The 26,126-nt window shown below is 39.6% G+C and overlaps 1 protein-coding gene across 7 annotated transcripts in view; it reads right to left on the bottom strand.

The window, feature by feature from the left end:
- Window positions 1–4,837: 4,837 nt before the first annotated feature.
- LOC131545775 (serine/threonine-protein kinase WNK2-like) overlaps window positions 4,838–26,126 on the bottom strand; it is a 79,358-nt gene continuing 58,069 nt past the window's right edge. For 2 of the 7 annotated variants that reach the window (XM_058784906.1, XM_058784910.1), the window contains 6 exons: window positions 25,557–25,774; window positions 24,206–24,406; window positions 19,281–19,379; window positions 15,695–15,739; window positions 14,427–14,725; window positions 4,838–7,646 (listed from right to left, as the gene is read on the bottom strand). In XM_058784906.1, coding sequence (XP_058640889.1) covers window positions 7,305–7,646; window positions 14,427–14,725; window positions 15,695–15,739; window positions 19,281–19,379; window positions 24,206–24,406; window positions 25,557–25,774 — 1,204 coding nt within the window. In that variant the 3' untranslated portion in view covers window positions 4,838–7,304. Of the gene's footprint in view, window positions 7,647–14,426; window positions 14,726–15,694; window positions 15,740–19,242; window positions 19,380–21,310; window positions 21,652–24,205; window positions 24,407–25,556; window positions 25,775–26,126 lie in introns of those variants that run through there. The other 5 variants (XM_058784907.1, XM_058784908.1, XR_009272496.1 and 2 more) reach the window with 5 other exon arrangements.

Below are 26,126 nucleotides of genomic sequence, written 5' to 3'. Positions count from 1 at the left end.
GTCTGAGGGAAGACTATCTGTTGTACTATCTCCTGTGTTGCTGAGTCCTGTCTGAAGTGACAGAGTACACCCTCCTTCAAACACAGTCGATTCTACTGACTCAAAAGCTCTCTGCACGTCTTTAGGCTGAGCCAGTCGTTCCGGTCTTGAGGGCAAACTTCCTGCCTCCACATAGCTGAATACTCTCCTCAAAACTGCATCTTGTCCTTGTAAAGCTCGCCAATGTTGTGGATCCCACCCCCACCCAGAGGGTGTATCACTGGGGTGTCCGGCTGGGGCTTCCACCATTGCCACTACATCTGCCCTACAGCAACCTGGGGGACTGGCTGATGAGAAGTCTGTGAGACCGGCAGCCTTGACATTTGCGTCGTTTCGTTCAGCTGGCTTCTACTCGCGTAAGCTATCACATGCTCTATCCCCCTTTGCTGTAGTGATAGTACTGCTCCCAATCCTTGATTACTAGCATCCGTGTACACCAAAAAGGGCAATGAAAAATCGCCATAAGCTAGAGTAGGTGCTTGCACAAGCTCTTTCTTCAACTGCTGGAAAACAGCCTCACAGTCTAAGGTCCATTCAATATTCTGAAAATTTTGACGCTTACTTCGCCCTCTACCAACAACCCTTTCAAAGGCTTAGCAATTTGGGAGAAGCATCTGATAAACCGATGATAATACTCTGCAAACCCTAAAAAAGATTGTACCTGCTTAACGGTCTCGGGTGGGCCATTCTCTTACTACTGTTAACTTATCTGGGTCAGGGGCCACTCCCTCTCCACTGACACAATGTCTCAGAAACTTCACCTGTCTGTGGAATAACTGGCAATACTGCACCTGAAATAGTGCAAAATAATCTTATGTCAAACAGAAAACAAGATTATTTTTCTTACCCCATTGGCAGATTATTTAGCTTGTTTCAAGCAAAAACTCACTTAATTTTGACATGTTTTTTCTGAAAACAAGACAGTAATTTTTACTTGTCTAGAAAATTCTTCTTGATTTAAGAATTTTTAGATATTTTGGCTGGAAACAAGACTAAAAATCTAAGTAAGAAAAGCATTTTTTGCAGTGTACAATTTTATGATTGTGTTAAGTAACAGTTAGCTAATCAATAACTAATGTATTCTGTCATACCTCCTGAAGAACTACTATTAATTATCTACTAGTTAAGGTTCAAGAAAAATAACTATGAAATAACTACTACTGAACAGTTATACGCAAATAGTCACTGTGGCCCACAAATCAAGTACTTGAGTAAAAGTACAGATATCCCAATAAAATACTATTCCAGTAAAATTATAAGTAGAGCTATTCATTTTCAAAATTACTTGAGTAAAAGGACAAGTACAAAGTACTACTACAGTAGCAACTTTGTTACAGTCCACTACTATTATTAGCCTATAATGGAAATGAAATATGCATTTTGTTTGCTGCACACCCAAAAGGACTCATTACTATAATTGTACATATAAAGGGGTGAGAACCAGAAGGGTGTAAGTGACATTTTGGGTGAAATGGATATATATATATAGTATATATATATATATATATACGTATATATATATATCAAATGAAAGCTGTCATCCATAAGTGTACAAATCTTTATTATAAACGATTGAAATCAGTGCATAAAGTCAGATCAACCTATGGTACATTTTTGTTTTGGCGCTCCTGTAAAGTTGGTGAAATGTCACGTACGCCTTTCTGGTTCTCACCCCTTATGTTTTTGCCTGTATGGTAAATAATTGTTTTGTGCGTATGTTCTGTAGGAAATCTGCTTCGGAAAGGAACTTACTACAGATACAGTACACTCTGTAAAATGGTGGTTTGTTAATTAATTAATTAATTAATTAATTTTCCAAAACACTGGGATGAAGCTGTTGGGTCATATTTGGGTTTTTTTTTTTTTTTTTTAGTTTTGGGTAGTGTTTATGTTGTGTAAATGCCAAACCTACATCTAAATACTTCGGATGTTAAAATATGTTCTCAGAGCTGTACACTGTTTGTTTACGGAGTCAGTAACAGCATATTGCAGATATGAGTGAAACGCAGCGCGGCGGTCAGCAGTTTCTCTGAGCCCAGCTTCCACACGAGATCCAGCACCGCTACCGAGGAAATAGGAGACTGGTTGATTACACTTGATTTGCTTTTAAATGTTTAACTTTTGATTATAAAATGTTTAAATGTGGGGAGTATACATGTTAAAACGGAATAAAATATGCTGTATTAAGAAATGTTATCATCTGAAATAAAGATCATAAACAAGTTGTGTTGTGTATTTGACAAAGTTTTTAATAATTTTTATGTTTTTTTTTTTAGTGTGTTTGATTTGAGTCAAAATGATGTAGTAATTATTATTTACTAATAGGTTCACTTTAGAATACTGTTTCAGGTTCTAAGTAATTCCTGTGGAATTATCTGATAATTCTTTATTAATTACTAATTGGTTACCTGTATTTTCACTTTCCCTCAGTCCTAGCCTTTCATACAGGAATTGAATTAATAGTAATATGGTATATGCTGAGGAGGCACACATACAGTACTGTATATAAAATATAAAAACTAAGGTAAGTTATCGCAAGGCACTGGAGTGGTGGTGGGGTTCATATCGGAAGCTGATTTCTTACAAAACACATTCACTACACAGGTGAAACCTCTATAAAATTTATTGCATTTATTAATATTGCATTTTCATACTACTACTACTACTACTACTGCTAATAACATTTATATGAAAGGGTCACAACTCAATGTAATTGTGTATGACTGTTCATTACTAGTTACATCATAGTTATTTTTTCTTGAACCCTAACTAGTAGATTATGAATAGTAGTTCTTCAGGAGTTATGACAGAATACATTAGTTATTGATTAGCTAACTGTTACTGGATACTGGTACTTATCCTCCCTCGACTTCAAAATCTGCAAAAATACATCCCACATAGGGAATATCTAATCCATTTGCGGCCCTTAGGGTCAGCCAGGGAACATCTCCTACTTCCCCAACTGGCTTATTCTGAAACAGTTCTTTATAAAGGCTCTCAGTAAAAATCGTGACTTGTGAGCCTGTGTCCACCAGACACTGGACGGGTGCACCATCAACTTTTATCTCTAGCAAGGGGCACGTTCCTGCGATTGTCTCTCTAAAGGGTATACTAGGGCCTTTCAGGGAAGGTCTGGCTACTTGACCCACAGTAGCTGGCACTCTTAAAAATAGCGCCAAGAATTTTGACGAGCAGAACATCCATTACACACTGGTCAACCTTGAGCATCCCACTTGAATCTATCATTCGCAGGGCGGCCAGGGGCCCTCTGATTCCTGCTTGCTTGGGTCAAATAGGACTCATCACAGGGATAATTGGTTACTGATGATCGGCGCAACTCTTCGAAAAAAGTCTTTGACATTTCAGTGAACTGTTCTTTTACCTCTTGCATCAGCTCACGACAAAACGTCTGCTTCCAATCGGTGGCAGGCTTCACAGCAACATTCTGGGTAAACACTGGTGCAGAGGGGGCCCACAGATCTTGCCTCTCACTCTCCAAAGCCAGTGCCTCCTTCCTCACATCCTCAGAAGTCAGCTGCCGATCTCTCCGGACTTGGGCCCTCAGCTCTTGCTGAATGGGTCCTTCTCGTAACCCCATCACGAACTGGTCTCTCAGCAGCATATCTCCTCCCTCCAAGCCGGTGTCATCTCGCTGCTCCAACCTGGAAAACAACTCACACAATCGGAGAGAAAAAGCCCTAATAGATTGCCTAGCTTCCTGTCTATAATTAAAAATCTGTTTATCTAGTTATTAAAGTTAAATTTGCCGGTTCCCGCTTCCTTCTTCCCTGAATCTTGAACTTTGTTACACATGTTTTCCTTAAATCATCCTGGCGACCCATTTTTTAAGACTCATGGGTCATGACCCAGGGTTTGAAAACCACTGATGTAGACTGTCAAACATACACAACTGTTAGCCAATCATAGCAGTGGGCGTTTACTTCCTCCACGCCCATTCAAACAGAGCGTTCGATGTAAAAACCTTATAAGTGAATCTCAGAGAACAGTACAAAATTATTTTTAAAAAGGCTGTTCATGACCCCTTTAAGAAATTGCCGTTCCCAGCCTAATCCTTAGAAGTTTCAAGACGGGTGGAGGCCAGAAACCACATGTGGACCAATCAGAAGTCTTTTCTTCCCAGGCTTCGTACTAGGGGTCTTTTTCTTGCCCTCTAAAAAGTGTCTGGCAGTTCCTCCAAAAAAGGAATGGATGCAAAGTGTGTTCCTTTTTTGCCCTTCTTGCTCTTTTTTTTTGTCAGTTTGATCTTAATAATCATTGTTTCAGTGAGATTTACAGTTTCATTTTTAATTAAATATACTGGAACTTCTAAAGGGCATGCATAGGCCTAACGTATATCATGCAGCATTTAGGTATCCGCCACTAGTAACATTTATTGTTAATTCTTGCAATCAGACTGATCCTACAGGCAAATTATATCAGGGATATTTTTCTGTTTCTATTCAAAGAGTTTAAACTTGCTCTCACTTTCTGATTTCAAAAATATTAATATTTTCCACTGTACTGCATCATGTATATATCAAAATACATATTCCAACTACAGGGGTAAAACAAATCACATTTAATATTCTTTAATGTTGCAAGACAACAGTACGATAAATAATCCTAATGATTTGTTGTGATGATTTATTTCCTGTAATGACTGTTATATGTGTTGCGTTATATAACAGTGTTCGCTGTTGGAATGGAACAGCACTTTTTTTTTTTGCTACTTGTACCTGAAGAGCTCTGCTCAGAATATCACTGGCTATGCCTACGGAAAATGACAAGAACACAGTAGTTATTAAGCACAAAATATTTATTTATTCTTTAATTAAACTTGTACACAGTCTTTGTGTTGTGAGTGCATTTTGTATCTGAGCGGAGTAAAGTAATTCATTGAAGGGTGTGCATCATAAGCAACCATTCACAGAGCGCCAATGCAGAAAAAAAATTAAAAGTCCATAACCTATTAAATGCCACATCAGATCAGTAAGTCACTAACATGGCAACGTAAAGTAATTATTGCCAGAGATTTTAGCATTAAACAGCAAGAACAGAATATCAGAAACCCCTTCCTACCGGAAGCATTTTTCATGAAGCAGATCATTCTGACTGATTGAACGTCCTGTACAAATGAATGGATGGAATGACACATTAAAGGACAGAAGATGCATTAAAAGCACTGATAAAATAAATACAAGAGGACTGTACAATTCACAGTTTGGCAGTTGTGTGGGTCGCAGCCTTTTACAAAGATACTGTTGAAAATGAGGTTTAAAAAAACTCAAAGTCTGATGAAGAATATGGAAGAACTCAGGAAGAAAACAGCCTGCTGGCTCTATCAGAAATGTAAATTACACAACAAAATAAGATGAAATCTTACAAACATAACAAATAAAACTGTATACACTGGGATGTGGGTTTTGGAAACAGATACATTTTGTACATGTGTATCTGTGTGACCTAATATTAAATTGCTTGCATTTTCTCCCATATTGGATCACTTTTATGAAACAACAATTGCACTGCCCTCCTAAAAGAAATTAAAATATTATCTCAACATCACCGACACTGTGCAAGAGCTCATAACAGAGCCGATGGAGAAAACAAAAAAAACTTCAGCCACTATTCAAAGCAAAATAAAAATCATAGATTTGATAATATAGTAACTGAACTTGTGTGTATGAATGTAAAGTAGATCTGCTCTGTGCCAAGTCTGGCTAGCTTTCACATTGTAGGTGGGGGTTATGGTGCACGCAACGAGGGGTTGATTCGCATGCATGTAATGTCAACACACTGCTCCAGCATTTGACACACTACATTCGGGGTTCACACAACACTGATTCCAAAGTCAAACCTGCATTCAGTCCCTGTGTTACACTCTAAAGAGGGAAGGTGGCACACTTTGGGTTTCTGCAAGATCACAAGCACATAAAATGTTCCTAGATATATTTAGATAACAATTCTTAGTTTTGTATTTTGGTATCTGCGACGCTTTGATGGCATGCATTAATCGCAATGTAAACAATTTGTTCACTTCCTCTGTGCTTAGTACAGTTGTAGTATGCTAGTGCAGTATTGCTTATGAATGCAGTACAACAATCAGAAACCCAAGCATCAACGGCTGGAACTGCACTCATTTATCAATCTGCACAGACTAGCTCCTATTTAAACTTAAAATTATGTTAAATGTATTGATTGCAAACTCGCTTCAACAAAGGGGAGAGTAATTACTTTATGTAAACCACCACATGACTGAAAAAAAAAAAAGGGTTATGAAAAAACTATTGCATTAGGAACAGAAGGAAAATCATGCTAAACCACAGAGGAATGGCTTTTCCTCAGAAGTGATTCATACCTTTAGAGGGAAAACTGATGACTGATCAAGGCACTACATCGTCCTGAATTATTCATTTTCATGTAGGGATTTTGTCCTGTGGTCTGAAATAGTTTTAAAAATGCTGGATATGTCTGTAAACAGCCAATGAAAGCCACTCAAAAGTGCTGTAAATTTATGAAAAATATTCTTAACAGTATTACTGAAAAGTAGGACTGATATTTCTATAATCAATCACGACAACTTTGAGCATTTGGCTTCTTATAAAACACAAGCAGCATGAATTTCAATTCTTACATCGTTGTAAGAATGACAATTTATTCTGCTCGTGTTTTGTGAAATATGTCTATAGCTCTAAGAGCTGCCTGCTCATGCTGCCATAGGTTAGTCACTTACGTTGAATTATGGGGAAATTATTTTAAAATTATAATCTATGGCAGTAGAATTGAAGGCCATGATCCTGCAGTACACTCCAAACCCTTTACTAACACACCTCAATACAGATTCAAACATAAGAGCTAAAAGGTCTTCAAAAAAAAGGGAAAAAAGCGAAAGCAGTGCCCACAGGACTGTTTTGACACAAACACACTCCTCATGCCCAATTTCACATAAACACACACACCTCATATTTACAGGCTCAAAGGCTTTGCACAGATGTGTCCATAATCCAACAGCGATCTAAAGCACACAGACATTTCAGAGATTGTGGTTTGATCCTGAAGCAGAGTTAAAAACGTATTCTAGAGTGTTGTAGAAACTCCCACTGCTCTGCAAACTAGTGGGTCATTTGTTTATCCAGGAGAAAATGCCTCCATGTCTGTAATCAGCTGTGTTGAGCTTGCATGATTATCCTTATGCAAGTGTGCATTGATTAGCCTTACGCAAAAAACAGCATCTGTTGTGGTGTTTGGAGTGCAGGGCGGCACTCTTATGCAGTCCTGGCTTTGCTGGGGCACATCGGGGCGTCTGGGCTTTTCACCACCAGAGGAAAAGTCTGCAGTGCTGGGCTGGCCATGGCCGGGTATGGGACCATACCGGCCGTAGCAAACATGCCCACTGGACTGGGCAAACCGGACCACTGGTTTGGATACACAGGGGCTGGGATCATCCCAGCAAAGGGGGCGGTGGGCATCAAGTATCCGGCCCGCTGGAGGATGGGTGATGGGGTGCTGGTGATGCCATGAGGCATGATGGGACCTAGAGCTGCTGACAGCGGACAGGACAGTGGTAGATGGAACTTCACAGCTGCCTGAGGGATTGAGCCCCTTATCTAGGAAAAAAAAAAGAAAAAAAAGAGACCGACATGGTAGGAAAAGATGTGAATGAGGCATGAAGGCAAAGGCTTTTAGTTGCACAAGCACAATGTTGCTTTCCCAAGTGTTTCCGAACACAATTAAGACCTAGTATGCTACCTTCCACGAGGTAGGGGTGTGCGATATTGACAAAAAAAGATATCTCGATATTTTCTGGGATTTTATCGATAACGATAATTAGATGATATTTTGTTGAGTGTGTCATTGTGCTGGTATCTTAAGGACTACCGTGGAGAGCTGACTCCTAAAGTTTTTGATATTCTTCATATTCTGTGTGATGGTGATAAAAATTAATCTTTTTCAATACATTTTAATTGATTTTTACCTTTTATGAGCATTTTTACCTGTATAAAGCCATTATTTCTAAAAGTGTGCATCATCTTTTGATTCAAATTCTTACATTTAATCAGTCAATTAGAATAATAAGACATTTGGGCTGTTAACAGGCAAATGAAACCAGTGTCAACAAAATTCATCTTTGCATTGCAGAGGAAACACAGAAGCTGCATCTGAAGTGGCATTTAGATGCATTTACACTGTTTAATGCAGGACAAGAATGCTTTAACCTGCAGTTACAAACGCATAAATAAGGTTTTAATATTTTAAACATAAAACACTGAATAATGATATTTGAAATTATTAAAAAAATGAAAAGATACTTTAAATGTGAAATTAAAACCGAGAGTAGGTGGCAGCAAATTATATAAATATGTACATTTTCTGATCCCATATCTTGAATTTTGTGATCATTCAACATGCATTTGAATAGTCTAACCTACTAGACTTCATCATGTCATGTATGTGTGCACTCTGTATGTTTTGTTAGATTGTTTTGAAAAATACTCAATGTCAAATTGTACATCATTAAAACAACAATTACGATATTATTGCAGGCAATATATAACGCATACCCCTACCACAAGGACATTGATTTTGCACACCTGGGCTTTACCCAATATCTCACTCATATTGTTTAAGTCGGACATGACAATCCCAAAGACATAAAAAATGGTGTACAGCTGGCTTAAGACACTGGTTATTAGTGTTGTCAATGTAGCAGTAGTTTAGTACCAAGTTACTTCAATTTTAAAAACGTAACAACACCAGCTTTTCTGCAGTACCGGCAGTATAGAGTACCGAGTGGATCCGGTACCCAGTGATAACTTTTAAACATTCCTGTATGTGTGCGCGCACTCTATGAATAGTGTTAAATGTTTCTTTTGCGGCGTTGAGCATTGTAGCCAATCACAGACCTGTTTGAGAGTGTGAATACAAATGGCCAATCAGAGGATTTTAAGTCAGTATCCACTTAATATTCCAGATATGACAATATTACAATATTTAGCATGAGCTTTACACACAAGAATCGTTTCACAATGTATAAACATTGGTTTAAACATGAAATTGCATGTCAAATGCAAAGCAGCTCCCTTTCACTACATCCCTTTTAGAGGATCGTAGGGGGAACACCTCCAGCATGACCAGTGTTTGAAGCATGTGTCAAAACACAACAATGAACTTGACCTTGAACATGATACTTTCCCTTTCGAATCCCTTTAGAGGATCGCAATGGGGAACAAATACCCACTCTGAAGGGACAAGTGCCTAAATGGCTGACATTGAATTCCCAGTCCCTAAGGTACACACCAGTGGCCAGTAACTTAATTCCTTATGGCCAAAATCCGAGCTACAAACCCTATCAGAGAAAGTCCTAGAATGCACCCTTCCTCTCCTCTTTGCAGAACCAACTTAAAAAAAGAAATTCAGCCCGTGGACAGAGATTTAAAGCAAAAGCTTTAAAAGCTTTAAGGCAATATAGTCATTGACTGGAGCTCTGAGAATGCCTCAGCATGACAACTCTCTAAAGGAGGCCTAACTACATTCAACAATCAAGACAGCTTCCAAGGAGGCTCACAGACAGCCTAACAAGTTAGAATTGCTACTCAAGCGGAGTTCTGGGGAGCGGAGGCCAAAAAGGATGATTCTCTACAGCGAGAGGAGACCCAAGAGGAGCAGCGCTCTTTGAATTAAAGGCAGTAACCAAGGAGGCTCATCAGTAGCCTAACACTACTCCCTAAATGAGCTCTAAGGACTGAGGCCTCAATATAAAGACTCTCTAAAGCAAGAGGAGGTCCACATTTGCCCTACACTAAGAATAGCTATCAAGGAGGCTCACAGAGAGCCTAACAACTTGATACTGCTGTCCAGGTGGAGCTGCTGTCCAGCCAAAAGACTCTCTAAGTGAGAGGAAGCCAAACAACTCTCCTCTCCCAAGTAAGGCTCACAGAGAGCCTAACAACTTGGCACCACTGTCTGGCTGAGCTCTAAGGACGGAGGCTCTGCATGAAGACTCTCTGAAGCGAGAGGCCAAACTACACCCTACACACTGGACAACTTCCCAAGGAGACTCACTGAGACCCTAAGAACTCAGAACTCTTATCCCAGTGGAGATCTAGGAAACTTTCTACAGCAAGAGGAGGAACAACGTTCCTCTTAAAAGGTAGTAGCCAAGGAGGCTCACAGACCGCCTAACAACTTGGCACTACTGTCTGGCTGAGCTCTGAGGACAGAGGCTCAGCATAAAGACTCTCTAAGCGGGAGGCCTAACTACACCCCGCACATGGGACAACATCCCAAGGAGAATCACAGAGACCCTAACAACTCAGAACTCTTATCCAGATGTATACTCTTATATATTACAGATGTAATTACATATAGGTATTTTTAAAAATATAAGTACAATGTAAAAACATGTATGTACACAATAAGTGCATTGTACCAAATGATTAATTCAAATGTAAGTACATAGTAGTTAAGGCCACCTAATATAAAGTGGGACTCAACTTTCTATAGCAAGAGGAGGAACAACATTGCTCTTAAAAAGGCAGCAGCCAAGGAGGCTCACAGAGAGTCTAGCAACTTAGCCCCTACCTGGGATCACAGGGACAGAGGCCTAGTGTAACTCAAGCGAGAGGTGGCCTATCTACATCCTATGGCTGTCAAGTAGGCCTAAGAGAGGGGCTAGCAACCAGGCGGAGCTCAGAGGAATGGAGGCCTTAGCAGGACGACTAAGACTCTTAGTGAAAGGAGGCCTAACAAATGCTCCCAACCCAGGAGTACCAAGGAGGCTCACAAAGGATCTACAACTCAGTACCACTGCCTAACCAATCTCTAAGAACAGAAGCCTCAGTATGATAACTCTCTAAAGCAAGAGGAAGCTTAACTATGGTCAACACACTGGACAGCTTCCAAGGAGGCTCACAGAGCGCCTAACCACTCAGAATGTATATTCATGTGGAGCTCTAAGGATCAGAGGCCTCAAAAGAGATGACTCTCATAGCGAGAGGAGGATCTTAATTAAGGGCAGTAACCAGGGAGGCCCAAGAGAGCCTAACAACCTGACACAACCAAGTACAGAGGCCTCAACAAGAAGACTCTGTAAAGCCTTATTATGTCCTAGTCCAGAATAGTTATCAAGGAGATACACATAGCGCCTAACAACAGCAGAGGAGCAGATTTATCAATAATATATGCCCCAACTCTCACTGCATCTAAAACCTTTGAATTAGATGTTCCACATTACTCTGTTGGAGGAATTTGGAAAGGAATGCACTTTCCATCAGACTCCTTCCTTGCTCCACCTACAATCCCTGCGATCGATTGCGTCTAGCCACTCTGATAGCAGTGGGACACGAACAAGGAAGTTGGCGCAAGAATTAAGCATTGGTGGAGCTTCTTACTGTGACCACATCACACAACATGAATTCAACTCCCTCAACATGCTCTGTTCAAACGCTAGATTCTCTCAAACATCAACCGAGAACAGAATCTGCTGTCACAAATGCTTCACTATAAGTTTGTTCAACTCCCTCGAGAGCCGAACATGCTCATGTAATGCTGACTACTATTCCTTGGGTGAGAATCAATGAAGAACAGAGCTTCTTACAATCTCTTTTAGTCAGTCCCATGAATGCATAAAAAAGTTCATCCAGCTTTTTCATTGCATTCATGCACAGAGTACATTTAGAGAATTGAACATGCATGCTTCTCACTCAAACGCATAAACACATTGAGTCGTGTTAGTCCTCAGGTGTCAAATAACCCTTACCAAAAAGTAGTATACTCCAAGTTTATTTTATTAAGTATACTTAAGTAAAGTTCAAGTATATTTTAAGTATACTTTATGTAGTAAGTATACAAATATCAGTGTACTAGTAGTATACTTGTAAGTGTACTATTTCAGTACTCCTTAGGACTAAATTGGCCCACTTTCTAGTATATAAAAGATACACTTCTAAGTATACTTTAAGTATAACAGTAGTAAACTTTGAGTACACAACTAGTTTACATCAATGTTTTTAGCTTGTACTGCAACTATACTATAAGTGAACTTATAGGTATACTGATTACTAATTAAGTAATTAAGTTATAGTTTACTAATTAAATACGTGTAGTAGAATTTTTAGTACGCTTTGAAGTATAGTCTCAGTAAACTACTAGTTTAGTAGTTTTATACTGCAAGTATACTCGTAAGTTTTCTTTAAGTGAACTTTACATCATATTTTAAGTATACTACTATGTCCCTATTTATTTATTAATTTGTATATATTTTGTAAATGAATATCTGAACATACAAAACATCAAAAGAAAGAACAGGGTAGCTTCATGCATTCTTTTTTAAACACTTGAATGTGGGTAAGTTTCATAAATAAAAAATAAAGAAATAAACAACATTTTGAACATAAAGCTGAAAAAAAGACTATGAATTGGATTCAGAATGATAATCAAAATGTAGATGGAGTCGATCAACACCCCAAAGCTTGACAGTCATTATTACCTCTTCATTGGTCGACATTTTATTCCATAACGTTACACAGCTTTGATGCTGTTTTATATCTGATGATCATGTTAGATTACACGTGGAAGCATCTGTTGTTTCAGTTTCTTCACTTGTGTTTTTTTTTTTGGAAATTCTGTACAGAAGATGTGTACTAGCGCCCCCTACCGTATAACAATGAAAACACAGATTATAGAAGCACAAGTATAGCTCAAATATATTTAGACTTTTTCTAAGTATAAGTCAAGTATACTTAAATGTCATTTTAAGTATATTTCTGAGAAGTACATAAAGCCCATTTCTGAGAAGTAGACTAAAAGTATACTTTCCTATTTTATAGTTTAAAAGAAGTATACTAATAGCACACTTGAATAAACTCCTTTTTCATAAGGGAACCTCTGACACGGAGGTACACACTCTCTAAAAACGGCCGGGTGTTTTATAGTAGTCACATTCTTTGCACATGCACAAACAAATGGTCTCCTGAAGACAAAGAAGACAAACGATGATGTGTTCTACAAGTGCCCTATTATACCTTTTATACATTCTCCATAGCAATCTTCTAAAGGGACGCAGTGTTTCATTCCCCTTCTTAGGGAACCATGGTTACATGTGTAACCTGAGATGTTACTGTAGGTCAGATGAGAGTAATTGATGGGTGATTCCCACAAATGTCAGTATGTGCTGCTGTTTAGAACTATGTTGAATGTTAGTTAGCTGACAAGTTCAAACTCTACACAACAACACTGTTTATTGCAGCAACAAGCTGCAACAGACATTCTTTTAAAAATATGTCAGATATTCTTTTAAAAATATGATGTAAACGTGCGAGAACAAATGATGTAAACCAGATTTTATGTACTCACTCAATTGAATTTTCAAAAATTGATCAAAATGTCCTGTCATTTGTTAAAGGCATAGTTCACCTTCAGTTGCTGGTCCCCATTGACTTCCATAGTATGGGTGGTTGGTGGTTCGAAAATCGCATTATTTTTCACATAATTTACATTATTACAATACCTTTCTCCCCTGCCTGGCACAAACGGCTCGATTAGTTCAGGGTTTGATGAAGGCCTGCCTTCCGAAAAATGAAATGTGTTGTGATTGGTTAGCTTTCCAAGTGCGTTGTGATTGGCGAACAGCTTAGACGGTGTTTCAGTACTGCCCCGCCCCTTGCCAAAGCAGCAAGTTTGTTAATATTGCCATATCAATTTGAGCCGGATTCAGACCTCGAGAATATTGAACAAGAGGATCGCGCAGAACCTTTGCACGCACGGATATTGCAAGACACATTAAAGTGGTAACGTTATTGTTGTTGTTTTTTTTGGCTGAATCACGTTTTAGATGGGATGTAAACAACAGCTTAATGAACAGATAAGTGCAACGGTAATATGTATTATGTTTATTGTTCTTTAATTCTAACATTATAACATGAACTGCAGTGAAACTGTTATACAGTTGAATTTATTTATGCCATAGTCCCACAGAGTTACAGTATTTGTGGCAGCATATATATGCAAATTCATTCTCTGCCAGCAGGAGGTGCTGTTGGAGAGAGCGAGGTTTCCCCGGTAACGCTGAACACAAAGCAGGGCTCCTCTCACAAATGCTGCACAAATTTCCGTAGGCGGGATTTATTTTAATGATATTCTAATGGACCGCTTTGTGATATCACAAACACCGGAAAACAACTTTGTAGTCCAAACGAGCCGTTCGTTGTAGTTCTTGAAAATAGATTTTTAAAACCGAAATATCTCCCTTTGGAGTGGACTTTGAGATTTGTAACTTTCTAGATCTTTTTATGCCCAAACATACACACTACACACTGACTAACATTCAAAAAGTGAAAAAGCATAATAGGACCCCTTTAAGGTTCTGAAGGACAAACAGTATAAAGTACCTGATTGGGGATTCTGGCCATTGGAGTGGGGTTGGTTTGGAAGGACTGATGAGATCTCTGCAGTCTACTCTGACACACAGAGGGGCGGAGCTGAGGGGCGGAGGCAAGAGTTTCTTTTGCCCAATCATCAACCAGCTTGTGTAGGTCATCAGTGAATGTACCGCTTTTGTTGTTGCTGTTGTTTGCTTGAGCCTGAACGAGCGCCGTGATCGGCCGAGAGGATGAAGCAGGCATGGCTGCGGGAGGCAGGGTCTGATTGGATGCTGAAGTCACATGGGCCGCACCAGTACTATGAGACCCTGAGAAAGAGATTGAGAAAGACCTCAAGCAACAACTCAGAGAATTCACCCTGAGGTCCTCTGTAACCAATCTGCTGCTCACAGACTGTTGATGTCATTCATCACGTTACGCAGTGAAGTGTGGTTAAAATCACGGTTAATACAAAACAAGCCCTAATGAATAGAATGATTTAATAACATTTTTTAATAAATGATGCACTATTCATACTTGGGGTTGCAAATAGATTTGATTATTTGACACGATTCATAATTAGTTTCAACAATACACTAAAAACAACTGTGACTGGAGAGACAATCAAACATGCTCATGCCAAAAGTAAGGTTGAATATGTGGATGTGTCACCTTTTGAGAAATTACAAAGAAATCGTTTACAAAATAGCTTGGTGTTTGAATGGCATTACAATTGAGCAGAATTTTGTGGCCTGGGCATAATGTAAGAAATGCAGTCTTGCCGAGGATGTTAGTTTAAGTTAAACTGTCAACATGCATCATTCATGAAGCTAGATTTAAACAAGTTTGAGGTTTGTTCCAGCACAGTAATGCAAGAACAAACACTGAGTATGCACATCGGGTGCGCTTGAAATGTGATGGTGGATCTGATCGTATCTGCACGTTTCTTGCTGAGTACTTGTTTCGAGCCTAAAATCAAGCAGCTGGATGATTACAGAACCAAACAAAGAACAAACACCATACACATATGCATTGACCAGGAATACAGAAATCATAAAGGTTCCAATAAGCACTTGACTGTATCGGACAGATATCACCATGCACTAGAAAAAAAATATCCAAATTAATATAAAGAATCAAAACGGTGACGCACATTTCAAAACCTGCTGTTGCAAACATTGAGCACTTATCACAAAGGAGATCGCTCATGCCAACAAAAGAAATGAAAACGGAAAAGAAAAAAGAAAAAAGGTAGACAGTGGGACTAAGACTGAAGAAGAAAGGAGTGGGATAGTTACTACTGCTGCGCTCTTTCCCTAGACATAGCCGTTTCAGAGTGGACCCTACAAGAGCAAAACAGCACAGACAGAGACGTTAAGGGGCGGGGAAAAGCACATGGCACAGCCCACTGGACAAGCTGCTGCACAAGAAAACATAGCGACCAATCAGTGAACAGATACAGAATCAGGTGCAGGGAGGCTTCATCGGTGGTATCATGAGGTGTTGGTGAGTGACGTGTTTGAATGGCTTATGAGCTAAAAAGGCCTTTTGTACAGACAACCTTCAAGCTTGGACTCTGAATGAACTTCAACACTAGTTTGACTAAATGTCCTACTTTAAAAATCCCATGAAATGGTTTGACAAGCACGATTGTCTGTTCTTTCCTTTTGAAACAGGATGTTAGTTTGGGACAAACTGAAGAATTCACACAGCAGTGTAGACTCTTTACATTCATCTCTGGAGGACCTCACACCACCATCTTCAGCTATTCTATTTTTAGTCAAGATTCGAGGGTAAAGCTCATGGTTATCACCTCTAATGACAGCTGTCCATTCATTTGCTTCTGTTGTAGCATTAGATCGAGGGAGTATTTAAAATAACGGACATTCTTATTTTTGTGAGCATTTTACTGGACAATAAACCATACGGGGCAGATGACCTCAGAGCTAACAGACATGGACTAAAATCCACAACATTCTAATTTAGATTTCATGGGGTCTGTAAAAATCACCCTCCTTCCTCCCAAAGATGATTCATTTCAGTTTCGTTTTTTATTCTGGCCAGCGGTTATGAAAACATCAATGTTCCTTTAATGCGGTGCATTGTCGCCCTTTCTACGTAACATCCAAATCAGTCAAATCATGTAACTTGACTCTCATATACAGTCTCCATGTCATTTTTGCGCGATACTAAAATAACGAGTTAAAAGTGCACCGAGCTGCTTTTCCCCCCAACCGCTTTCCATGTGCGCGATTCGAGACGGAATGAAACACTGACAAATATAGGCTACTTTGCGCTTTGTATATGTCAAAATATCAGTCTTGGTGAGTTTTCACTAAGCACCGTCAGTTATGTCTTACGTGAACATAAACGGTTTGAAAAGTAGCCTAATCTAATGCTAGTCAGTATATTAGATCTGTGCATTCCGTGACAGCATCCTACTGTTTAAACCTGCCACTGTCTGTCATCATCTGGTAATCAAACAACAAAAGAAAAGGACAGAATTAATCTTCACTGAATATTGTTCATAACTTTGTTGTGAATCAATTTATGTTTAATTTATATGGTGAAGTCTATGCAGTGATTTATTTGTGCATTTGATCACTTTAATCAATTTCCGTATAGTAGGCTACTATAGGCTAAATTGTTTATTTTATTTGTATTTTTTTTAATTCACATTTTCTTTCAATTTAATTAAATTTCTACTTTTTAAAAATGTACTGTTGTTTTGACAGTGAAACTGCACTGAAAGAATAGGTTAAGGGGTTGGGGAGCATTTTGGGGCCCCAACAAAGTTTTGCTTAGGGCCCCCAGAAGTCTAGGATCGGCACTGCTTACAAGTGACTACTGTAGACAGAATTTCCGTCAGGCTTTAAAATGTAATACTGTACAAATAACATCTAACATTTAAACAGGAAAAGCATAAATAAAACAAAATTGAAGCATATAAAAAGTAAACTACTGAAACATGAATAAACTAAGGTGCTGCATGCTAAATTTTAAATTACAAAGGGGGGTAATTTTTCACACAATGAAGGTTAGAATACTAACCAAATCATATAATTTTGACAAGGACGGAGACCAAGTATTAAAAGAAATGAGCTTCCTAATCATAGCTATGACGCACTGGTGGGCAAATTCATGTTTTTCTCCAAAATGAACTCTCACCTAGAGGAACAAAAAACTACAAGCCGTAACAGAAACGCAAGGTAATTATAATATGCTTCTTGGACAGCATCATATTATAATCATGCAGGTGACAGAGATAAAAAATTCAAAATACAGCCCTGATGTTCTCCACAGCAACCTGCTCGTGCCCTTGGCATGCTCGTCTTCTGACTCCAAACATGACACGGTACCTCAATCACCGTCTCATTGGGATTTTACGTGGAATGAAAAGGAAAGAAGGCACAGATATACAGACGATACAAAAGCTTTGGCAGACATCCATACACACTCTCTCTGCTTTCAGTTAAATGTTGAGAATGGCCATGTTTGAGGAAGGAAAGCTCATGTTATCGGTCAAAGCTACAGCCCAGCACAAAGCGTTTGTACAGAAGACAAACTGAAGGCCAGATGAGCAGACATCCAGCTCTTTCCACGAACACGATACACTTTGGTGTAGAGGCACAAATCTTTTTCATGAGAACTTCTGGATATATAGGTTGAACTATTATCTAATCATTTACACCATGTCCTAGCAAGCAATTTGTGTGTCCACATCAGACACGATGCGACAGAATCAATCAAATATCAGCCAATCAGAAGCGCGTATGGGCGGGCTCTCTCTGGAAGCGCTCTGCGCTCACAACGAAATGGATATGTTCATAATCTAATTCATAAATATTAAAGCTTTTTAACATCATTAAATGTACATACTGAGAGACTGATAACATCTTTGTCATGGAATACACTCGTTGGTTCGCAGTGAGTTCACAGTTTTAACGTACATATTTGTTTTAATTTATTTTAAAGATCTGAGGAAAACTATCTGTTGTTGCTTTCAGTACGGCTATAAGGTCACGCAAAATGATATTTAAACTTATATTAGACACGTTTAACTTTGAATAAAGCATATAATCACCTGAGATTATCTACTGTCATATAGTTTGTATGTTGTTGTTCCAGCCGCGATGTTGCGGAAATAGAAAGTGTTTCTAAATTAGGAATTTGGAGTGTCGCCGTCGCGGATAGTTAGGACTAAAACTCTGATTAACACGGAAAACATACCTTTTATCATGTGTTTGTGGCTTCGCGTCGCGTGCAGTTAGACATGTGTTAGACCTTTCTACAAACAGTACGGAGGACAGCGAGGTAAATAATCAATTTTCTTTTTTTAGTTTTGACTGCATTTGTCAATTTTGAAAGAATAAATGATCAAACAAATATTTTCTAAAATAAATATTAGTTCTTTAAAAACTACAAGCTGAAATTTGCTCCCAAACTAGGAGCTTTGCACCCTACTGAGTGACAGATTCATTTAGGATTTAGGAAGTCTGCAACCCTGCTACCTATGATTTAATTTGATGTATTTTATTTCATATTTATTATATTTTTTTAAGCTGTATTTTAACTGTACCTCATGAGGTTGACAACTACCAATTTACGGAACGTTACGCACCTCCTTTCACTGAATATCTGCTGCTTTTTTAAGTTTCAGACCCTATTTTGTACCGTATTCATGGAAAGTGCCATGACATGAAGATGGACATGTAATGGCTGAGAATGCCTGATGATCACTGAATGAGTGTGTGGATGAGTACTGGATATGAACATGACAGAAATGCAGTACAGAAAAACCAAAACAAATCATGAAAGAAGAGAAGAAAGAAACAGGGGAAAGGGAATTATGGGTAATAGAAGAAAAGTAGAACAAATACAAACAGATGGACATAGACACGGGTCCACTGAGGAATCTAGTGCGTGGTTTGCTACTAGATTTATAGGTGATTCGCTCAGATGTTTGGTGGTAAACGGTCCAGCCTGTGGAGAAATGAATATAAGAGGGAGAGAGAGAGAAAGAGAGACAGGTGTAACAGCCGACACAGGCAGCGATCAGATCAGTACCCCATCAACAAGCATCATATCAGCAACACACCACAACACTGGTTAAGCGTCTCAGAAAACAGCGGTTAATGTAGATGTGTACATGTGCCTGTGTGTTTCTAACAATGGGAACAATTTTCTGGAATCTACATAACAGGTCACAGCCCTCTTATGCATCACTAGACACTTCCACACATGAAACCCATTTATGATTAAAGAACTGTAAAACTGCCATATTAATGGACGAAATTACTTGCTTGACTCCCGAGATGAAGAGCTCAGCTGAGCAACTGAAGTGCTTTAAGTCAAGAAGCATATGGCTCGCACGATCCCGCCGTTATGTGACAGGGTTGGTGGTGACCGAGAGATATCTGTGGTTCAACCTCATAGATATCCATAAGAAGTCAGCTGGATGCTCCTGTTGCTTAGTCAGGGCATTTTGCCAATGCAGTGATTGCTGCTGTTGTTAGATTTCACACTGCAAAGAAGTAATCTACTGCTTTTCAGTAAATGATTCCCCCGCGGATTCCTCGAGAGGAGCCAAGAAGCAGCCAGGTAGTCTGGACTCCCCCTAAACAGGACTGGGGTCAGTGGCCTTGCTCAACAGAACACTCGTGTCACGTAAGCACATCTGAGGCTTCCCTGATCTATAGGGTCAAAGGGCCCCTCTTTGGAGAATTGTGTCAAACCGCTAAAGCGTCATTGCTTTTCTCCTCACTGCCCTTGAGATTCTGTTCTGCTAGTTTCTCTGTGTTTTGCATCTTGGCAAACCAATAGATCAACAGCTCTTCACTCATGTTCTGAGCAACAATGCCTTCAGAGCACAGGAGTCATTCCTCAAGTCATGCGTTTACAATGATGTGCTTACAAAAAGCGTTGCCCCTACGGCGCATGCCGGGCCACTTATATTGAAACAGGCCGTATGTTTTGTGACAGGTTTTTTGCGGAAGGCCTGCAACAGATAGAGGCATTCTATACTCCTCCGATCTCATGGCTTTCACTATTATGTGCACTGTCAGACAATAAATTTGGCTCATATGGGCCTTAGCATTTGCATGGACGACCAACGTCCTCTTCCACAGGCTTCATCTGTAGAACCATAGAGAACCATCTGTAGAACTCTTCCATAGAAAAGGGGTATAACGTCATGCCTGCCTCATTTCAATGGATTACACCCCACAATGTTAGCTGTCCTGGTGGTTCTGATTATTTTGCAGGAAATGTAGTCCAAGGTGACAGTAGCTATAGATTAAGTGCATCCATCTCAGAAGGAATCCAGTTTCTACAGCCGTGTTGTCGAACAGCGGTTTCACTCCAGTCCTAGACCTGCATCTACTGAACTTCACTATTAGAAAGTGCAGTTTCAGAATGTTGACACAGAGGCACTGAAACACAGGAAAGCAACTCCAGGGCATATGTGACCATGGACCACAAAACCAGTCTTAAGTGTAAATTTTCCGAAATTGAGATATATACATAATCTGAAAGCTGAATAAATAAGCTTTCCATTGATGTATGGTTTGTTAGGATCGGACAATATTTGTCTGAGATACAACTATTTGAAAATCTGGAATCTGAGGGTGCAAAAAAATCTAAATATTGAGAAAATCACCTTTAAAGTTGTCCAAATGAAGTTCTTAGCAATGCATATTACTAATCAAAAATGAAGTTTTGATATATTTATGGTAAGAAATTTGCAAAATATCTTCATGGAACATGATCTTTACTTAATATCCTAATGATTTTTGGCATAAAAGAAAAATGGATAATTTTGACCCATACAATGTATTTTGGTAATTGCTACAAATATACCCCAGCGACTTAAGACTGGTTTTGTGGTCCAGGGTCACATATGTGCTTTAAATTACCTTGACGATTGGCTGATTTTGGCAAGGCTGTTCTCGGTCACCAACAGAAGATAAACCTTCAGAAGGGCGTTTTGTTGTTGAGGAAACAGACCGTTTTTCTAGGGGTAGATCTGAATTCATGCACAATGCGCAAATGCGACTTGTCCATTCATGTCCATTCGTTTCGCCTTTGTCGAAATCAACTCTGGGTTGGGGCTGTTTCAGTGGTGGTCAACAGTTGAGGAGTTTGTCCCTGTTGGCATCCTCACTGCACAATAGGGGTTAAACCCAAATGCTATTGGACCCTGTTACCTTGGAAACATCCCCGGTTGTTGACTCTGGTGGTACCTTTGGGGTGGATTCTGTTGACACAAGAATTATGACAAAAGTTTATGAAGGACGTCCAGCCTACCGAGTCCAAAAGGGCCATCATCTCATGTGGCACATAAATGGAGATGATGCCACTTTTGAGCCATTTCCTTCTGGAGAATTGACCTATAGGTATATAAAATATTTCAAAACAAATATGTAAAAATACAGATCACAATGCAAACAGGAGAAGTCTCATGTTAAGGTCATTAGCATTGCAATGACAACACTGTTCATGTACCGCAGGGTAAGATTAAATGAATTTACATTTAACCAGTTTAATATGGGGAGGCACTGAAATGCAGACCTTCGTTTATTTGTTTTTGACCTACACTGTACATGACGTGAGAACAGTTCGCTATTTATGCTTGTACGTTAGCATGGACTCACTAACTTTAACGTTAGTTTTAGCTAGAGATATCTTGCTGAAGCACAAGATGACATTAATGTTCTGCTTGCGCAGATGAAAATTGTAAATTAATGAGAGTATGGCAACCAGAAAATGAAAGTTTTCATCTTCATTTGGATTGGAGTTGAATGCTTAGGGACATTTTTGCTCTGTTTTGTTTGGGTTTAGGAAATGTAATAAAATAAATTCCTTTGCCTACCCTCTCAGGATACCTGGAATCAGTGTTACAAGTACCCCAGGCACATCGTTTTCCATTTTTGTAGCATAAACACCATCAAAATGATGAAAGCTTCCCATCTTCCAATGTTTCGCTATGGTGCTGAAACCTAAAGATGTCCGAGTTCCGATCCCCGTGCAACTGATACTCGACTGCCATTGGCTCATCTGCATTCGATGGGAGGGGCTTACCGATAGGTCAATTGAAGCCATCATGTCAGTGTCAGTAGTTTTTTTACATAAAGCACCAGGGGGAATAAGTTTGTTTCCCCCGTGGGAAGTTTAGCATGGCACATTCTTATTTTGGCATAGCACATGCTTCTGGCACTGAAGGTGCTTCATGAGAAGGTCGAGGCCTGGAAAATGGATGTTGCATCCTCAGAAAATGAGTCATTTGGCAGGGCAGGGCAAAGGTGGATCTGTTGACGTCGAATAAGAACCTACTTCCCCCATTTTCGTTCTCCCTTCATCCTCCAAAGCCTCTTGGGGTAATTGCTCTGGCTTATGTGTGGCTGATGACCGGTCTGTATGCCTTCCCGTCATTAAGTCTGTCGGTTCATACGAGAGTACAGGAGGACAAAGTATATCATCTCATGTCGGCACTGTTTTGGCCATCCCACATACAGTTTTCGGATCTGGTGTCTCTCCTTCAGGAGATACAGATCAGAGTGGAGTCACTCTCCCAGGCTCGGGGCAGCATGTGGCTGGAAATGTGGAACACTGGAGTTTAGCCTTTGAACAGGAGACTCTGGTTAGTTCTGGTTTTACGTCTGAGATTACAGAGACCATATTGAATACAACAGTGTAACTGCCCTGTTCAGACACAGCATGAGTGTGAGCATAATGCAATCCTTTACATTTCTTTTGCAATCTTCAGGTCTGTACAGATATTCTCAGTGTGCTTGATGTCCAAGCTCTGATTAGGCCACTTAAGAACTCCATAAATTAGAAAGTGAAACTTGAACCCAACATGATGTCCTGAGCAGCTTTTCTTCAGTATCTTCCTTATATTCTTGGGTATTTTGCATAGAGGTGACTGGAAACCACAGAGGAAGATGAAATCATGAAATGACATGAGCCGGATTCAAACTTAGGTTGCTGCTTAAGCACCACCACAAACAGAGTATGTGCAGTTTGTGCCACATCTCTGGCACAAAAAGTATTCATATTACAGATTACACACGGCAAATACAGAAATTTTGGGGCAATGACCCAACTCCTTGAAATACATGAGATCAATTGCTTTTCTGCTCACACGACCTCAAAATAGAAATATTTATGGCAATAACTAAATGTGTGAAAATGTCTACTGATCCATAAGAATGATGACAGTATGAGCATCATGCAATCCTTTAAACTTTCTTTGTTGTCCATGAAATCATGTCGTGTGACTGAGCCATTAGGCAGCCGTTTAAATGTCACATTCCGGCGGACTCCATTTAAACGAAGTAAATGAGTGGAGCGCACATGAGAGACTGTGAAAGTTGGCAATAATCCCATGCGTGTGAGTGAGATATGCGTGACAAAAAAAAACATAGAAGGAGAAAGACATGATAATCTAGAACATGATACACCATTCAGAGAGGCAACTCTGACACCTTCGTCTTCTGCATATCAACTATAAATGACTGTCACACTGCGTCCGACCCAGACAGCATGGTTTGGTTTCTATGTGTGTTGATTAGGGCAGCTCCAAACATTAAAGTCTTGCTTCACATAATTGTATCAATCATCAAATATAATGTGATTGGCTGTGATTGTGTTACTACATGATGCATTTGGCTTTCCACGAGGCCAGTGGACATTAGACATTTGTTGCACTGTGGCTGGTTAGGGCAGCGGCAGATGCATTTACAGCAGATATGTACAGCAGCATATGCTTGACAGGCTATTTTAGATGACAGCCGTGTGAGTGTGTTCACCTTGTCGGGGTGGTGTGTGTGTGGTGGGGCCGTAGATGTTGTCAGAGGACAGAGAGCCCTTGAGCGAGCAGGGCTGCTGAGTCTGGACCGGCTCCAGTGGTTCTGACACGGGGCTCAGCGTGGCTGTGCTGGATCCCACAGAGCTGTTACCCAGAACCGAGCTCTTGACCGGCGAGCCCGACACACTGGAGCACGTCTCAGCTACAGGAGAACACAGAGGGTTGACGTGACAAATCTGGCCTTTTATATTGTGATTTGCTTAGAGAATCCAGTTTTCGTATTGGTGGATGAAAGTTTAAAAGAATTTAGACAAATTAAAATACAAAGTTGCACAGGTTGCACAAAACTGGAGTAGACTGCATATCTGGAAATGGCATTATTTGTACAATTATTACTATAATTACTTTGCCAAGCCAACACACTGATCTACAATTTATGCTACTACAGTATCTTATCCTAGAGCTTTCAAGCAATGACCACCAAACTTGGCACAGACCTTCAGACTGTTCTGACTATATCTGCTATATCTTTTCTAAATGATCAAACGTATAAAATTCCTGTAACAGACTTTAAATCAGGGCTGCGCTTCCCAAAAGCGTCATAAGATCTATTGCCACCAATGGTCTCTATGATCATCTTCTCACAATGCTTTTGAGAAATGCAGCCCAGGTCCAAACCTCTACTGAGGGGTTGAAAACCATCATACAAAGCCACCAAGATCATCACAGACCTTCAGGCTGTTCGGACAGTCTATATATTTCTCTTCTGTCTCTATCACTAGCAACTCCTAGCAACTAGTCTAGAACTTGGTAGCAACTTCTGATATTCAGTCGGACTATACAACTTTAAATGATTCAATTTTCGATTTTCAAACAAATCTTTTATTATTATTAGCAATGGTTGCTAAGGTAAAAATCACTATTACCACACACACACACACACACACACACACACTCATACCTAAAGTGAGGCAGTTGGGGAAAAAAAAAATCACCAATCTTAAAAGTTAAACTTGGACATGAACCACGCTCTGCACCGTTGGTGCTTCAGACATGAATAATTCCTCAAATCATGTGTCTTGTTGGGGAAAGCTGTACTATTACTTTAAGCAATTAAATGGACAATAAAATGTGCACTGTGGTGCCAAGTTTTGCAGATCAAACCTGTACATTTTCTTTAGATACTAGTTACATTTCAAATGTACTTAATTTACATTAAAATGTAAACTATTCTCTATTCAGAACAGAAGCCAGACAGCATTCTGTCTGCCATGTTCCTCAGGAGTCCAAAATATAGTGGTACCCCCCCCTATAGCTGGTACTCCGGCTCACACAAACTCTCGCATACATACTAGAGCTGTTGCTTCGGTTGTTCCTAAGATGTTGCACCATGGGATTGAGCAGTCGGCTTCCCTTCAGCTTGTGTTTGGAGGCTCTGCGGCGGCGGCCTGTAGGCGGCACTGCATGCAAGAAGCCCACGCTGGGAGGAACCGGTCGACCTATCCGAGAATACAACTGCTCGATCTCTCCTCTCTGATGAGCCTGGAGCTCGGAGATCTCCTTCATGTGCCTGCAGACACGAAACATTGTGTTACGGTTTTGTTCTCTTATTTAGTGAAAAGTGTGTCTATATGACAGGTATTATGAAGTCAGCCAAAAACGAAATGTAAATTATAATTATTACATTGCGATGAAACATAAATGTGCGCTGATGAATTGTCAGTGGTGTAAAATACTTGAGTAATTTTACTTGATTAATGTACTTAAGTATTATTTTGGGGTATTTGTACTTTATTCAAATAAAATTTAAACTGACTACTTGTACTTTTACTTTATTACATTTCTGAAGAAAAAAACTCTGCTTTTTATTTCAACTATTTCAAAAAAAAAAAAAGGTAATGGCCTGTATTTTTTGAGTTCCA

This window comes from Onychostoma macrolepis, chromosome 08 (genome assembly GCF_012432095.1).
Source record: "Onychostoma macrolepis isolate SWU-2019 chromosome 08, ASM1243209v1, whole genome shotgun sequence".
Classification (NCBI taxonomy): domain Eukaryota; kingdom Metazoa; phylum Chordata; class Actinopteri; order Cypriniformes; family Cyprinidae; genus Onychostoma; species Onychostoma macrolepis.
Note: the sequence above shows the minus strand (reverse complement) of the source record. Positions and strands in the feature narration are given on the sequence as shown.